Raw genomic sequence first — 17510 nt, 5'->3', positions numbered from 1 at the left:
TTACAGAAAGTATGTATGTATGTGATTATGTGTATGTATTTATGCGTATACAGTGCATCTGGAAAGTATTCACAGCGCTTCACTTTTTCCACATTTTGTTATGTTGTTACAACCTTATTCCAAAATGGATTAAATTCATTATTTTCCTCAAAATTTTACAAACAATACCCTATAATGACAACAAGAAAGAAGTTTGTTTGAAATCTTTGCAAATTTATTAAAAAAACAAAAACAAAAAAAAAAAATCACATTTACATAAGTTTTCACAGCCTTTGCCATGACACTCAAAATTGAGCTCAGGTGCATTCTGTATAGCTGATTAGTCTTGAGATGTTTCTATAACTTGGATTAAGTCCACCTGCTGTAAATTCAATTGACTGAACATGATTTGTAAAGGCTCACATTCGTCGATATAAGGTCCCACAGTTAACCGTGCATATCAGAGCACAAACCAAACCATGAAGTCCAAGGAATTATCTATAGACCCTCTGAGACAGGATTGTTTCGAGGCACAAATCTGGGGAAGGTCCCAATGAGCACAGTGGCCTCCATCATTTGTAAATGGAAGAAGTTTGGAACCACCAGGGCTCTTCCTAGAGCGGGCTGCCCAGCCAAACTGATTGATCAGGGGAGAAGGGCCTTAGAGAGGTGACCAAGAACCTGATGGTCACTCTGACAGAGCTCCAGTGTTTCTCTGTGGAGACAGGAGAACCTTCCAGAAGAACAACCATCCTCCACCAATCAGGCCTGTATGGTAGAGTGGCCTGACGAAAGCCACTCCTCAGTAAAAAAAGGCACATGACAGCCCACCTGAAGCTTGCTAAAAGGCAGCTGAAGGACTCTCAGACCATGAGGAACCAAATTCTCTGGTCTGATGAAACAAAGATTGAGCTCGCCTGAATGGCAAGCGTCATGTCTGGAGGAAAACAGGCACCGCTTATCACCTGGCCAATATCATTCCTACAGTGACGCACGGTGGTAGCAGCATAATGCTTTAGGGATGTTTTTCAGTGGCAGGGACTGGGAGACTAGTCAAGATCGAGGGAAAGATGAATGCAGCAATGTAGAGACAATCTTGATGAAAACCTGCTCCAGAGCGCTCTGGACCTCAGACTGGGGCGAAGGTTAATTTCCAAAAAGGCATCGACCCTAAGCACACAGCTCAGATAACAAAGGAGTGGATAAGGGACAACTCTGTGAATGTCCTTGAGTGGCCCAGACTTGAAACCAATTGAACATCTTTGTAGTGATCTGAAAATGGCTGTGCCCAACGCTCCCCATCCAACCTGATCTTGAGAGGTCCTGAGCTTGAAAGGTCCTGCAAAGAAGAATGTGAGAAACTGCCCAAAAATAGGTGTGCCAAACTTTGTAGCATCATACTCAAAAAGACTTAAGGCTGTAATTGGTGCCAAAGGGGCTTCAACAAAGTATTGAGCAAAGGCTGTGAATACTTATGTACATGTGATTTATTTAGGTTTTTTAATAAATTTGCACAGATTCCAAACAAACTTTTTTCACGTTGTCATTATGGGGTATTGTTTTTTAGAATTTTGAGGAAAAAATGAATTGAATCAATTTTTGATTAAGGCTGTAAGTGCTGTGAATACTTTCTGGATGCATTGCATATACATACACACACCAGGACACTTCCAGGTGTGTCACATAGCAAGTCCTCTGCTGGGTGCTGTGGTTTCTCATGTCAGCCCCTACATCACCATTATGCTTCTTGAACAGGATGCTGTAACTTTTTTTTTTCTTTTCTGAGGCAAAGGGGCCACGTTCAAAAACAAAGCAGCAGTCTATCTGTAGCAGCCCCGCATGTCCTTGTCTTAGAGCTACAGGTCTTCAATCAGCAATGCTTGTTCTCCCTGCTCAGAAATAAAACAATCAAGCTATGCTTTAGGTTTCAAAGTGTAAAGTAATTTCTGTAATCGAAAAGTATGGTGTAATGCTTAGTTTATTTTTGTAAGATAATTCTTTTGTTAGAATAAATGACCATATTTGTCGATGAAATATGTTTCCATACACAGTATGTCAGTTTTTAATGGAGAGTTATTGGTCTCCGTCTGCAGGGAAAGAAGAAGCTGAGCATGCACTTCAGAAAGGAGGCCAGAGTGCTGAGTGCCACAAATGGTATGTGTCTTTTTGTGGGAGAGGAGATTCATAGTGCTGTCCATTATTCAGACATAACACAGCCCTGCATACAAGACTATCCAACTTCTGCCCACACAGATTTCTTTATTTTTCTTTTTCTAAGATTTACTAGTTGGTTAGCAGACAACACGTACAGATAAGTGTGTTTTTACTTTGTTAGGTCACATTCTTTGTTAGTGTGTGTGCTGTAGATGAAAATATGTCTTTGTGATTACACAAGTGCTATACTTCAACCTAGTTGTTGGCATGGCTGCCTAATGCAAACAAGGAACTGTGCTTCCATTGGTTTACACATTTTTCCTGTACTTCTCTATGCTTTGGTTAATTTCCAGACTTTCTCTGAAGTGGAACTTTTCAAACTGATCAATGGTCATGATCCATCTAATGTAGTTATCACTAAAGAACCTCATATAATAATTTTCCCATAGGCATATAAAATAGCACACTGAAGACTACTGTTTAGTATTTTACTATATTCTTCAATACTTTACAGGGGTCAGTGTACCATTACTAAATTATTTTGAGCTTAGCACCTAAAGTCCTATGTTTTTTGTACACTGTTTGCATGGTGCACACAAAAATTAGGTGGGTACATGTTTTTGGCTTTTTAATGAATACAAAAGATTTTAAACTGTGGTTTGCACTTTTAATTTTATTGGTGCCTGAATGAAGGAAATGTTTAACTAGGAGTGTTCAGCTGGAGGAGTTTTGCCACAGGAGTTTAACCAAGAGTGTTTAGGTGAAGGGTGAACATACACATGGATATGGAATTTAATTAAGAATGATATTGCAAATCTCTTGTATTAAAAAAGATGTTTGCTGAAATTTGAATACTTTTGAACTTTTCATTCTGGAAAATATTTGGAAACATATGATACATTGTGATTTATTTTATTTATTTATTTTTTGCAACTGTTTTGTCACTGTGGGTTTTGGCTTCATTTATTTTCTTTATTTTAGGAAGTGAAAATATTTTTTCTTTTATATATTTTAAAGGTAACCACTAAAATCACAATACCTTGAAAGAAACGATTTGCCCGATGTGTTTGTTCATTAAGGCTGGGTTCACATCTCCGATGGATGTGGTTCGCAGCAGGGGTGTGATGCATCTCTGTTCTCCATTTCAGGGACAAATCGGGACCAAATGTTTGCCTGAATTCGGCCCTGAAACAGAGTCAAAGACACACAGTGTTCTGTGCAAGTTGCTCAGCAGCAGCAACAGAGATATGTGAAACGGCACCATAGAGAGCCGGTCACAATCTCCTGTCATGTGTATTGGATGAGGGGAAACCCACATCCAATTTGCATAGGTGTGAACCTAGCCTAAAACTATAAGAAATCATGCATATGACATGGGCATCTCCAAAATGCAAGGAAAACCTGCATAGCTCAAACTAGATGAAGTTACATAGTAAGGTTGAATAAAGACACCAGTCCATCCAGTTCAACGTGAGTGAGTGTCTACAATTGGCCCTATCCCTGTACATTGCACACTCACATCGGTCCCTACCCTCAAGGAGCCCACTATCCAAGGTCCCCATTCATATACTAGGGCCAATTTTGGACAGAAGCCAATTAACCTACCTGCAAGTCTTGGATTGTAAACTGAAACTAGTAAACAACTGCAGAGAAATGCATGTCAATGTTATTATTCGATGTTCTCAAATAGAGGTCATAAAACGCTTCGTAAGAACAAGTCAATCAAGAAAGCAGTGAGCAGGACTGACCAGTTGCTGATCAGGGACAATGCTTGAGAGCGGCAACTCTGCTCTGGATTCTGGAGCCTCACCATCACATAAACAAATTTAAAATGGGTGCAAAATTGAAACTGATAGTGAAGTATGGAAAAAAAGTATCAAACATCAAAGTATACACACAAAATACACTCACAAAGTACATGAAGAGATTAAGCAGTGCGATCATGTGGCTCATACACGAAGTTCAGGGGATCTGTCAACACAAGTGTGTGTAAATCTGCTAATCTGCATGTGAAGGAAACTTTTTGGCAAAACAGTCTCTGAAGATCTTCTTAGATGTCATACAGTGTTACCTGGGGTGCAGTGGTTGCCCAAAAAAGGGGAGCTACGTATCCCAGAAGGCGGGAAAGTTGCTAATTCAAAGTTGCCACGGAGCTTTCAGAGCCATTCCAAGGTAAACACAGGTAGTGAGTGACACCAGCTAGAGGGTGGAGGAAGCCTCAAATTCATGGAAACAGTAGAAACACTTAACAGGATAAAGGAGAATAACATTAAGCTTCTATCCGAGTTGGAGGGTTGTGCATGTAGAGAGCACTTGGTGTCCAACCAGGAGAATGCATCAGTGGCTGTTTCAAAGAAATGAGCCCAACCAAAGGCCGTGAACCACAGCCTGGCCGGGTACAGCATAGCATAGGTAAGTTGTAACCTCTTTACTTTCGGAAAAGGTGGCCTGCCTGTGCTGGACTTCCGCAGAGAAGTCAGGATAGAAAGAGACTTTCGCTTCATTATAGTGGATATCTTGACATTCTCTGAGGAGGTGGAGAATGGTTTCTCATTCACAATAGTTGAGCATTTTGACCAGGAACCGTCTCTGGGGATGACCAGGTTGTAGAGGACAAGTCGGCGGTTTTGTGCTTTGAACAACTGTAGGAGCAATTGCTGTATGAAATCTGTCGTGTCTCCGCCCTCCGTGCGTTCTGGAATGCCCATGAATCGAACATTATTGCACCGCTGGTGGTTTTAAAAGTCCTCATTGTGCAGATTGTTAGCTTTGGTTAGCTAAGAGGTGAATCATGATTCAGAGATTAGGGATGGAAGCTTAACACAAAATAGAAGTTAACAGGGTCACTTCCAGTGCTTAGTTGTAAAATGAATCTTAATTAAGCTAAGCCGCTGCTATATTAATACAAAACATTATAAAGAGTGAGCAAAAAAAGATCTAATAGATAGTCCTCCTGGCTTAAAGTGGTTGTAAACCCTTTTTAAAAATTAAAAAAATAAACTCTGCAGCACAAAGGCATAATGAGCTAGTATGCATAGCATACTAGCTCATTATGAATTACCTGAAATCGAAGCCCCTGCTCCGGCAGCCCACATCTCCCCGTGGGGGTTACTTCCAGGCATCCCAGCTCCAGTAATGTGATTGGCCGGAGCCACGATGACAGCACTCCCGCTGGTAACGGCACAGTACAACTGAAGCAACGTCGCGTACGCTTTGCTTAAGTGCGCATGTGCCGATGACGTCAGCACATGCAAATACAGGGTTATCTCCTAAATCATGCAGGTTTAGGAAATATGCGGTGTAGCTACAAGTAAGCCTAATTATAGGCTTGCTTGTACTATAAAAGGGTTTACAACCACTTTAAGCAGCGCTAAAAAAGTTTGTAACATGCAAGAAGAAATTATTCAATTAGTAGTAATGTGAATCCAGGTAAAAGATGTTAATCTTAAATATTTGTGTGACAGTTTATATGGAAAACATCAGCTGCTTGAAGGTTCAACCATCGCCACACCAAGTGATTCCACTATCTTAGGAGTTGCACTCACTGGATTCCCAATTAACAAACGCCTTTGTATATGTTATTCCTTTTACGATCGCTGCCTAAGGACATCTGCCTGGATCTCCAAGCCCTTGTACACACGGTTGGAGAATCCGTCGGAATGTGTCCTATCGGACCGTGTCGTCGGATAATCCGACTGTGTGTGGTATGCATCGGACTGATTTCGTCGGAATATCCGTCGGACCTAATTTTCCAACATGTTGGAAATATTTCCCGACCAACTGGGCCGGTCGGACATATTCCGATCATGTGTAGAGAATTTTGATCGGACCAAGTGCCACGCATGCTCAGATCAAATTCCTACATCAAAGCTATTGGCTACTAGCCTGAATGTAGTCCCATCGTAACGAAATTACGTCATCACGTTCTGAAAGATCGGATTTTTCGGCAACTTTGTCCGACCGTGTGTATGCAACAGTTTCGGACAAGATCCGACGGACAAAATCCGACGGATTTGGTTGTGGAAATATCCGACCGTGTGTACAGGGGCCAAGAATGATCAAGTTCTGGTCCTATGATTTGCTCAGGTTAAGCATGCAAAAACCTTTTAATAGGCTCGGGCGTAAGGAAGGAAAATAATTCTCTGTGTGAATCTGTAAAACTTTATATTAATAAAAAGAACCCCTTCCCTTTTGCCTTTGCACTTACAAACATATTATAAAAGGAGGCATACAGTATAAAATATTGCACTGTGTAATGAGTTTCAATACTCTCACCACTTCTCATGGTGATCCAATCGTCCGTGGTGGCAAAGACTATTGACAAAGACGGAATGATGAAAAGCGTCTAGGCGTGACTATACGGCTTGCTAAATCTGCCACTGGCTCAGATCTCCTCCCAGGAACCACCATGGACGATTAGATCTCCATGAGAGGTGATGAGAGTATCGGAACTCATTACACAGTGCTATATTTTTATACTGAACGCCTCTCTTTATAATGTTTCTAAGTACATAAGGGAAGGGGTTCTTTTTATGAATAAAAGTTTTACAGATTTACACCATGAGGATTTTTTCAGCCTTGTGCCCAAGCCTATTAAAGGGTTTTTGTATGCTTTACCTGAGCAAATCATAGGACCAGAGCTTTCTTAAATCTTTTGGTTGATCGTTCTCGGAGATCCAGGCAGATGTCATTAGGCAGCGATAGTAAATACATAACATATACAAAGGCATTTGTTAATTGGGAATCCAATGATTGCAACTCCTAAGGGAGAGAAATCACTTGGGAGTTGAACCTTCAAACAGCTGATGTTTTCCATATTATTATAGAAGTCCTGGAGGTGGATATGGAAGGAGGTGATGAGGGAGCTAGAGAGCAGGAGGTCTTGGGAGGAACAAAGAGTAGGCTAGTGATTTAGCTGTCACACATATATCCCGGATTAACATCTCTTAAGATCTCTCCAGAGATATTCAAGTCTGGGCTCTGGCTGGGCCACTCAAGGACATTAACAAAGTTGTCCTTTAGCCACTCCTTTATTATCTTGGCTGTGTGGTTAGAGTCGTTGGAAGATGAACCTTTGCCCTAGAGCTCTCTGGGGCAGGTTTTCATCAAGGATTTCTCTGGACGTGACTGCTTTCATCTTTCTCTCTATAGAAAAACCTCCACACAGCATGATGCTGCCACCACCATGCTTTACTGTAGGGATGGTATTGGCCAGGTGATGAGTGGGGCCTGGTTTCTTCCAGACATGACACCTGAAATTCAGGCCAAAGTGTTCAATCTTTGTTTCATCAGACCAGAGAATTTTGTGTCTCATGGCCTGAGAGTCCTTAAGGTCCGTTTTGGCAAACTCCATGCAGGCTGTCCATATGCCTTTTACTTACTTACAAGTCCTATCATGCCTCTGCCTCTGGGTGTCATGCTTGTGGCTGTCGGTCTTGCTATGCCTCATGGGATTTGTAGTTCTGCAACAGCTGGAGGTTCGCTAATTGCATATCCCTGTTATTTAGACAGGTGTGTGCCTTTCCAAATCATGTACAATCAACTGAATTTACCACAGGTGGTCTCCAGTCAAGTTGTAGAAATGTCTCAAGGATGATCAGTGGAAACAGGATGCACAATTTTGAGTGTCATGGCAAAGGCTGTGAATACTTATGTACATGTGATTTTTTTTTTTTTATATATAAATGTGCAAAGATTTCAAACAAATTTCTTTCACGTGTCATTATGGGGTATTGTTTGTAGAACTTTGAGGAAAATAATGAACTTAAACAATTTTGGCTATAACATAACTGTAGATGTAAATGTAGAAAAAGTGAAGTACTCTGAATACATTCCGGATGCACTGTAGGTCAATTTATACATAGATAAAAATGGCATTGACTGACGGCTCCAAAGAGGACACTGTGGATAGCAAGGGTGTTCCATCGATAAAGAATTTCTTTCTTGTCATAGCACAATAATTTTGAGATTATCAATTTTAGTATGTTAAGAGTCTTTGTTCATCCTCATGTATACCCAACAGGGCCAGTGCAGGAGACCTCAATAAGTTCCTTTTCAGATGGTTATAAATAAGATCAAATACTTCCTTCCAAAAATTACACAACTTGATACAAGTTCAAAACATGTAAATAAGGTCCAGGGTTTACCTAACATCCATCAAGGACAGGCATTCGATCTTTGGGGATAGATGTTGTGTAACCATTGTAGGGTATAGTACACTCTGTGTAAAAATTTGGTCTGTATTAATTTATCCCTAGAGGAGATATCCAGCTTGGGGCAATTTTCAAGACAGTCTTCCCATTCATCTCTGTCTAGAGTGGATAAATATCAGATATCCACTGTTTCCATGACTTATCAATCTTAGACTAGTCTCTACAGAGAAGGCAAACATACAGTAATGAAAAAGGCATTTGGAGGGTACCTTGGGACAGGAGACCCTATTGGATCAGCTTTGAGTATAGGTTACATAGTTAGTCGTTAGTCGGGTTGAAAAAAAGACACACGTCCATCCAGTTCAACCAAAAAAAACATACAATCCCATAAAACCCCAGCAATGCATGATCCAGTTTGCTACAGCAGGGGGCAAAAAATCCTTCCTGATCCCCGAGAGGCAATCAGATTTTCCCGGTATCAACTTTACCTATAAATTTTAGTACCCAGTTATATTACATATATTAAGGAAAGAATCCAGGCCTTTTTTTAAAACAATCTACTGAGCTGGCCAGAACCACCTCTGGAGGAAGTCTATTCCACATTTTCACAGCCCTTATTGTGAAGAAACCTTTTCGTATGTGGAGATGAAATCTTTTTCCTCTAGAAGTAGAGTGCCCCCTTGTCCTCTGTGATGACCTTAAAGTGAATAACTCAACACCAAGTTCTATATGGACCACTTATGTATTTATACAGTGCCTTGCAAAAGTATTCACCCCCTTGGCATTTTTTGTGTTTTGTTGCCTTACAGCTTGGATTAACATGGATTGTTTGAGGATTTGCATTATTTAATTTACAGAACATGCCCACAACTTTGAAGGTGTTTTTTTTTATTATTGTGAAGCAAACAACAAATAGGACAAAATAACAGAAAAAGTAAATGTGCGTAACTATTCACCACCCTAAAGTCAATAATTTGTAGAGCCACCTTTTGCGGCTTTCACGGCTCTAAGTCTCTATGAGCTTGCCACATCTTACTACTGGGATTTTTGCCCATTCCCCTTTGCAAAACTGTTCCAGCTCCTTCAAGTTGGATGGTTTGTGCTTGTGAACAGCAATCTTTAAGTCTGACCACAGATTTTCTATTGAATTGGGGTCTGGGCTTTGACTAGGCCATTCCAGCACATTTACATGTTTCCCCTTTAAACCACTCAAGTGTTGCTTTAGCAGTGTGTTTGGGGTCATTGTCCTAGTGGAAAGATGAACCCCCGTCCTATCCTCAAATCACACAAAGAGTGGTACAGGTTTTGTTCAAGAATATTCCTATATTTAGCGCCATCCATCTTTCCCTCAACTCTGACCAGTTTCCCAGTCCCGACTGCTGAAAAACATCCCCACAGCATGTTGCTGCCACCACCATGTTTCACTGTGGGAATGGTGTTCTTTTGGTGATTTCATGTGTTGGATTTGTGCCAGACATAGCGTTCTTTGATGGCCAAAAAGTTCAATTTTAGTCTCATCAGACCAGAGCACCTTCCTTCATACGTTTTGGGAGTCTCCCACATGCTTTTTCGCAAGCTCAAAACGTGCCATTTTGTTTTTTGCTGAAAGTAATGGCTTTCTTCTGGCCACTCTGCCATAATGCCCAACTATGGAGCATATGCGTATTGTTGTCCTATGTACAGATACTCCAGTCTCAGTTGTGAAACTCTGCAGCTCCTCCAGGATTAGGTCTCTGTACTGCCTCTCTAATTAATTCCCTGCGACCCTCTCTTGACAAGTTTGCTGTTGTGCTATGTTCTTTCCATAGCTTTACTTTTAGGAATCTAATTATAGAGACCACACAAATTCTTTCCATTTGGTTATGATAGATTTGGCGGTGCTCCTAGAGATCATCAAAGATTCTGATTTTTTTTTTTATAACCTAACCCTGACTTGTACTTCTCAACAACATTGTCCCTTACTTGTTTGGAGAGTTCCTTGGTCTTCATGGCAGTGTTTGGTTAGTGGTGCCTCGTGCTTAGGTGTTGCAGCCTCTGGGGCCTTTCAAAAAGGTGTGTATATGTAATGACAGATCATGTGACAGTTAGATTGCACACAGGTGGACATCATTTCACTAAGAGCCGATTCACACTGAGGCAGCACGACTGCCTCCGGCAACCTGCACAGGACAGCAGCGGCGATTTGCAAAACGACTTCTGTATAGAAGTCAATGCAAGTCACCTGAAGTCGCCCCAAAAGTAGTACAGGAACCTTTTTCTAAATCGGAGCGACTTGAGGCTAAGACTGAGGCTAAGACTTGAGACTTGAGGCTAAGTCGCCTGACAAGTTGTCCCAGTGTGAACCAGCTCTAATCATGTGACTTGGTTGCACCAGGACTTTTTAAGGGGGTGAATACATATGCACATGCCAATTATGAGTTTTTTATTTCTGAAATTTAGTTTTATGTATATATTTTTCTCATTTTACTTTACCAATTTAGACTATTCTGTTCTGATCCATCACTTATAATTCAGATTAAAAAAACATTGAACTAAAGGCTGTAATGTAACAAAATGGGTAAAAGCCAAGGGAGTGAATACTTTTGCAAGGCGCTGTATATAGCAGGGCATGGATGACAAGAACTCCAAAAATATACAAATATAATTGAAAATACATTAAATTAATATAATTAAAATGATTCTAAATATTAAAATTAACAAAAAAAACATGTTATACTTGCTTGCTCTGTGCAATGGTTTTGCACGGAGCAGCCCCCATCCTCTTCTTTCTGGGCCTCTGCCAGCGGCTCTGGATCCCCCCCGCCGAGTGCCCCAATAGCAGTTTAACCGCTTCCCGACCGCCTAACACACATATACTGTGGCAGAAGGGCATGTACAGGCAGATTAACGTACCTGTACATTGCCCTTTAAGAGATGGTGCGCCGGGAGCTTCGTGACAGCGATCGCAGGTCCCGCGGACCCGATGTCCCTGGGGATACCCGCGATCATCTCGCGGTGAGGAGGAACGGGGAGATGCTAATGTAAACAAGCATCTCTCCGTTCTGCCTAGTGACACTGTCACTGATAAGATCTCACTGTAATCGGGAGCGCTGATCAGTGACGTGTTGCACACAGCCCCTTCCCCCCACAGTTAGAATCACTCCTTAGGACACACTTAACCCCTACAGCGCCACCTAGTGGGTTAACCCCTTCACTGCCAGTGACATATTTACAGTAATCAGTGCAATTTTTTAGCATTGATTGCTGTATTAATGCCAATGGTCCCAAAAATGTGTCAAAATTGTCCGATGTGTCCGCCATAATGTCGCAGTCACGGTAAAAATCGCTGATCGCCGCCATTACTAGTAAAAAAAATTATCTATAAAAATGCCATTAAACTATCCCCTCTTTTGTAAATGCTATAACTTTTTTGTGCAAAACAATCAATATACGCTTATTGCGATTTTTTTTTCTTTACCAAAAATATGTAGAAGAATACGTATCGGCCTAAACTGAGGAAAAACAAATTTTTTTTAAAATATTTTTTGGGGATATTTATGGTAGCAAAAAGTAAAAAATAATGTGTTTTTTTTTCAAAATTGTCGCTATTTTTTGTGCAAAAAATAAAAACCGCCCAGGTGATCAACTACCACCAAAAGAAAGCTCTATTTGTGGGAAAAAAATATGTCAATTTTGTTTGGGAGCCACATCGCACGACTGCGCAATTGTCAGTTAAAGCGGCGCAGTGCCGAATCCCAAAAAGTGCTCTGGTCAGGAAGAGGGTAAATTCTTCCGGGGCTGAAGTGGTTAATATGCTTTCATGCACATCAGTGGATCCAAATGTGGCTCAGGTAGGTATAAGGTGGGCCTGGGCTGGGGAGCTGAACCCAGAAGGCATGCATTAAGGTGAAAAAACATCTGACAATAAAAAATTGTCTTTACAACCCCTTTTAAGGTAAAAAACCTTCTGCTGTTAGAACCACTTAAAAAAAAAAACTAACAAAACTGCATCTTAACATTTGTCAAAACTATTTTGTGTGTAGCATATGTTGGGGATTATTGTTGGATTACATTAATAATTTTTAATTCCAAATGAGTAATTATAAATTATTCAGAAAAGCACACTGTACTTTAAGTAGGCTTCTACAACAATTGCCAAGGCTAGAAGGTAAAATCATTGTAAAGTTACTGCATCACATTATATATTGACACAAGATGCAGACCTTGTAACCATAAAACACTGCTGAGAGGCTAGTAATAAAGTGTGTGCTGTTACCATACTCTTGGGCAGGTGGTATTAACTGAATTTATGAGGGATCCCCAAAACGCTCAGCATCTGTTTGGAGGTGACAGGTGATTGAACACTGACACTTTAACTCGGACACAGGGGGCCTTTGTTTAACTTGCTGCCACATGAATTTGCTCGCATGTCTATTCAATAATCAAATAACAGCTCAAGGAAAATTCTTACAAACATAGATGTAAATTTAAGGGGTAGCTATTCGGCAAATTTCTCAACAGGCTCCTATTCTATTATTTTAGTGTTCATAGCTTTAGGGTAGTGCAAATGAGATCAGCAATCCAAAAGATGTCCACACCACAGTATTTTACTTACAGTACATTACATTATAACACTACTGCACTCCGTTGCATATATTACAAACTTAGAACTGTATTCTATATAAAAAGATGTTTTAATTTTTTTTTTTATATATATACAAATATATTACATATCAATAACACCTATAATAATCCCAACATCTCCCCCCCAGCCATAGAAGACCCTAAATTGTCTGTCTTTCTATCTGTCTAATCAGAAAAGAAATCTAGGGAGCAAATGCCATAGCTGTGCAAGACAGGCTTATAAACTGCTGAAAGACAGATGTATTACAAGACACCTGGGTATTTTCAATGCCAGGTATCTGTGAGAATACAGACTTGAACACCATTCTTTAGGTCAAAATGATCAATTTGAGCAAAATACATCTTTGCGTAGGTATTCCACTAGACTAAAATCCAACATCATGAACATTTTACTTTGGGTATATTGGGTCACTAATTGCATCATTGGATTAAGAATTATAATTTTAGCTAGGACGGGGTAAGTAAAGGCCAACTGCAGTACAAACCATACCATTCATTTGACAGTTTATTAATATGCAGTGCCTTGAAAAAGTATTCATACCCCTTGAAATTTTCCATATTTTGTCATGTTACAACCAAAAACTTAAATGTATTTTATGTGATAAACAGAGGCACATAATTGTGAAGTGGAAAGCAAATGATAAATGGTTTTCATTTTTTTTTTTTTTACAAATATCTGAAAAGTGTGGTGTGCATTTGTATTCAGCCCCCCTGAGTCAATACTTTGTAGAACCACCTTTCGCTGCAATTACAGCTGCAAGTCTTTTTGGGGAGGTCTCTACCAGCTTTGCACATCTAGATAGTGACATTTTTGCCCATTCTTCTTTGCAAAATAGCTCAAGCTCTGTCAGATTGGATGCAAAGCATCTGTGAGCAGCATTTTTCAAGTCTTGCCACATTCTCAATTGGATTTAGGTCTGGACTTTGACTGGGCCAGTCTAACACGTGAATATTCTTTGATCTAAACCATTCCATTGTAGCTCTGGCTGTATGTTTAGGGTCAGTGTCCTGCTGGAAGGTGAACCTCCACCCCAATCTCAAGTCTTTTGTAGATTCTTAACAGGTTTTCTTTGGCTCCATCCATCTTCTTATCAAATCTGACCAGCTTTCCTGTCCCTGCTGAAGTAAAGCATCCTCACAACATGTTGCTGCCACCACTATGTTTCATGGTGGGGATGGTGTGTTCAGGGTGATGTGCAGTGTTACTTTTCCACCACGCAGTGTTTTTGCTTTTAGGCCAAAAAATTTAATTTTGGTCTCGTCTGACCAGAGCACCTTCTTCCATGTTTCCTTTATCCCCCACATGGCTTCTTGCAAATGGGACTTATGGCTTTCTTTAGACAATGACTTTCTTCTTGTCACTCTTCCATAAAGGCCAGATTTGTGGAGTGCACTATTAATAGTTGTCCTGTGGACAGATTCTTCCACCTGAGCTGTGGATCTCTACAGCTCCTTCAGAGCAATGTTAATTTCGTCAACGAAAAATGTTTGTCAAAATTTTCGTCAGTGCCATTTTTACAGTGTCAAAAACAAAAAGTACCGCACATTTTCGTCCACTGCGCAAAATTATGATGAAAATCAATTCCATTTTCATTTCCAAACAAAACGAAAATGATAGGCAGGGACGTTTACCCTTGCGAACTAACGTCTGGTTTCCATGGAGCTCTGCCTGCTTCTGCTCCCAGCAAGCAAGCGACTGTGTGCAGCCAGCATTACAGGCCTCAGAGTCTCACACCGTGATGAATGCCAGAGGCCAGAGTTGCACTGTGCATTACAGTCAGGCCTCCCGAGTCCCATCTACGTCCAGAGCAGTGAGTAGACAGAGTACCCACTGTGAGTATATAGTGTACATTACAATTTTATAGCAGGCCTGACGTGAGGCCTCCCCTCAGCATTGGCACATCCAGAGCACTGTGTGTGTGTGTGTGTGCATTACAGGCCTCCTCTGACCACTAGCAGTGACATCCAGGGCACTATGCAGTAAGTGGTTTCAGGCTTTCATCTGAATGAAGATATTGTCCTGCCATTGTTTTTCCCAAAACCATGTTCCAGGGAAGAAAAATCACTACATTGTCTTGATGTAGTGAGAGCAGTGAAAATCTATTGAAAGAAAACTGCTCAGATTCTTAAGACTGATGTCTTATTTATTCTGCCAGAAGGTCCTAAAAAAGGACAGGCAGCGTTGAAATCCACTGTTGCCAAGTGGATTCGGCAGTTATAATTCAAACATATGATTTAAGGGGTAAGATTCCCCCATTCAAGTTAAGGCACACTCTACCAGAGCGGTTAGTGCTTCTCTGGCAGTGCGTCACCAGGCCTCCTTTGCTCAGATCTGCAAGCCCGAACTTGGTCTTCGGTCCATACATTCACAAAATTTTAACAAGTGGATGTAAGAAGGAATGAGGATACCATCTTCGGGCGCAGTGTGCTGCAGGCAGCAGTATAAGCCTTCAGCCCTCAATGTCTGGGGGTGTCCTACCGGGTGTCTCCCTCCCCTCAGGTACCATTACTATGAGACGTCCAACCAAATAAATACTTAAGGCTCTGTTTCCTATGATTTTCCAATAAAGAAAATAGGATTTTTGTAACAGCTTACCTGTAAAATCCTTTTCTTGGAGTACATCATAATTTTTTTATTTATCCAAAGAAAAAAGTTTTATTGAGGTAAATACATACAGCTCAAGACAGTACAATCAATCAAGTAAACTGCACGAAAAACGTAAACCCACAGCAAAATGAACAGCTCCATTCCCATAATAGGTTTCAAAGGTAAGCCCTTCCAAACATATGATTTATCCAGTCCCAAACCACTACTATAACACATTATCAAAATAGCAAAGTCAACTACTTTAAATAATTCTCATCCGGCATTCATGACCAGATCTGCCGGGGCAAGATCTGGAGATCTGAAATATCCTGTTAAGAGTGTCCACCACTCCCTTCCAATAGGAATGTCATTTTGGGCACCGCCGCAGTAGATGAATCAGGTCTCCATGATCCCGTTTACATCTAGTGCATGTCGGGGTGGACAAGATACTTATAATATGCAATCTGTGTGGGGTATCTTTGTGAAACATTCAAGGAGCAGATCAGCACCGACTGCAGAGCTTCTGCCCATTGATCCCCATTAAGCTGACTGACATCCCCCTCCCATTTAGCTAGTATTCATAAAGGGTGTTTTTGAAGAAAATTCTCCAGTAGCTTACTAGAACACTGTGATATAAGCCCCTTGGAGGTAGAGGCACCCTTAATCAAGTTAAACGGAGGTGTCAGAGACTGAGACTATTCAGAAGATTTACTCTGAGCTATTATGGCATGCCTTAATTGTATGTAATAGAAGCACATGGAAAGCGGTAGGCCAAACTTCTCTTGTAAAGCCTGAAATGACAACAACACTTCATTTTGGAAGATTTGTCTAATAGATGCACCCCATATCTCTTCCATAATGCCCCATGTTGCAACTTGGCAATCTCAAGGTAGGTGCCATTTGACCAAATTGGGCTGAACTCAATGTACCCTGTAATTCCCTGCAAATATCTAGTTTTATTCCACATTTTTTGACTAAGATTACATGTTGGAGATATCTTATACGGCTTACCAAACGCCTGAGCCTTAAAGCGGAGGTCCACCCTAAAGTGGACCTTCCGCTCATCGGAACCCCCTCCGGTGCCACAATCGGCACCTTTCAGGGGGGAGGGGGGTGCAGTTACCTGGATAATCCAGGTAACTGCACCCACTTCCGGGATAGCTCTCTGCAGAAAGGGGCGTAACTTACACCCCTTTCCGCAAGTGCCCGCCCCTTCCCGCAAGTGCCCCGCTGCCTGCTGGGAAACACACAGATCCTAGAGGCAGCGGGGAGCGTCCTTATTGCGCAGCGCGATTCGCGCATGCGCAGTAGGGAACCGGGAAATGAAGCCGAAAGGCTCCATTTCCTGATTCCCATACCCAAGATGGCGGCGGCAGGACCCGACAGGCGACCTAGAGATCGGCTTCGGGTGCCGACATCGCGGGCGCGCTGGACAGGTAAGTGTCACTATTTTAAAAGTCAGCAGCTGCAGTATTTGTAGCTGCTGGCTTTTAAAAAAAAAAAAAACGCGGAGTCCCGGTGGACTCCCGCTTTAAGCACCACTGGAACGGTCTTGCTCCGTACTGTATGCAGCATCACAGCTTCAGAAGAGCTGCTGTTGGCGCTCTCCTGTTCTGTGCCCACACACATTGTACCTATCAGATGCTGCAATTGTGTACTACCATCGTCCTTAGGGCCCTGCAGGTGTTCAAGTTTTACTCTAGGAGAGCGATTTTTCCAGGTTAAGTTGCAGAATAAGGAATTTACTATCCTAAAGGTTTTAAGAGGAACCATAACTAGGGAGCTGTGCAGGACGTACAATAACTGGGCATAAGAATCGTCTTATTTAAGTTAACCCTACCAGCTACAGATAAGTGAAGGGAATTTCATGTTTTAATTTGATCCCAGAATCTTTGTAACAATGGGGAAATAAGCCCCCCTTACTCCCGGATACAGAGTGTCATCAATGGGCATTAGGGCAGACTTTGTCCACTTGTCCTGAGCCCGAATAGTTGCCAAATTCCGTTATGGTGGAC

General features: G+C 41.4%; 1 protein-coding gene across 4 annotated transcripts in view; it reads left to right on the top strand.

The window, feature by feature from the left end:
- The window catches only part of RMDN3 (regulator of microtubule dynamics 3), a 266534-nt gene that overhangs the window by 160123 nt on the left and 88901 nt on the right, over window positions 1–17510 (top strand). For all 4 annotated transcript variants that reach the window (XM_077464901.1, XM_077464902.1, XM_077464903.1 and 1 more), the window contains one exon: window positions 2073–2133. In XM_077464901.1, coding sequence (XP_077321027.1) covers window positions 2073–2133 — 61 coding nt within the window. The remainder of the gene's footprint in view (window positions 1–2072; window positions 2134–17510) is intronic.

Source organism: Lithobates pipiens, unplaced genomic scaffold (genome assembly GCF_037356315.1).
Source record: "Lithobates pipiens isolate NorthernLeopardFrog02 unplaced genomic scaffold, aLitPip1_a1.2 Scaffold_30, whole genome shotgun sequence".
NCBI lineage: Eukaryota > Metazoa > Chordata > Amphibia > Anura > Ranidae > Lithobates > Lithobates pipiens.
Note: the sequence above shows the minus strand (reverse complement) of the source record. Positions and strands in the feature narration are given on the sequence as shown.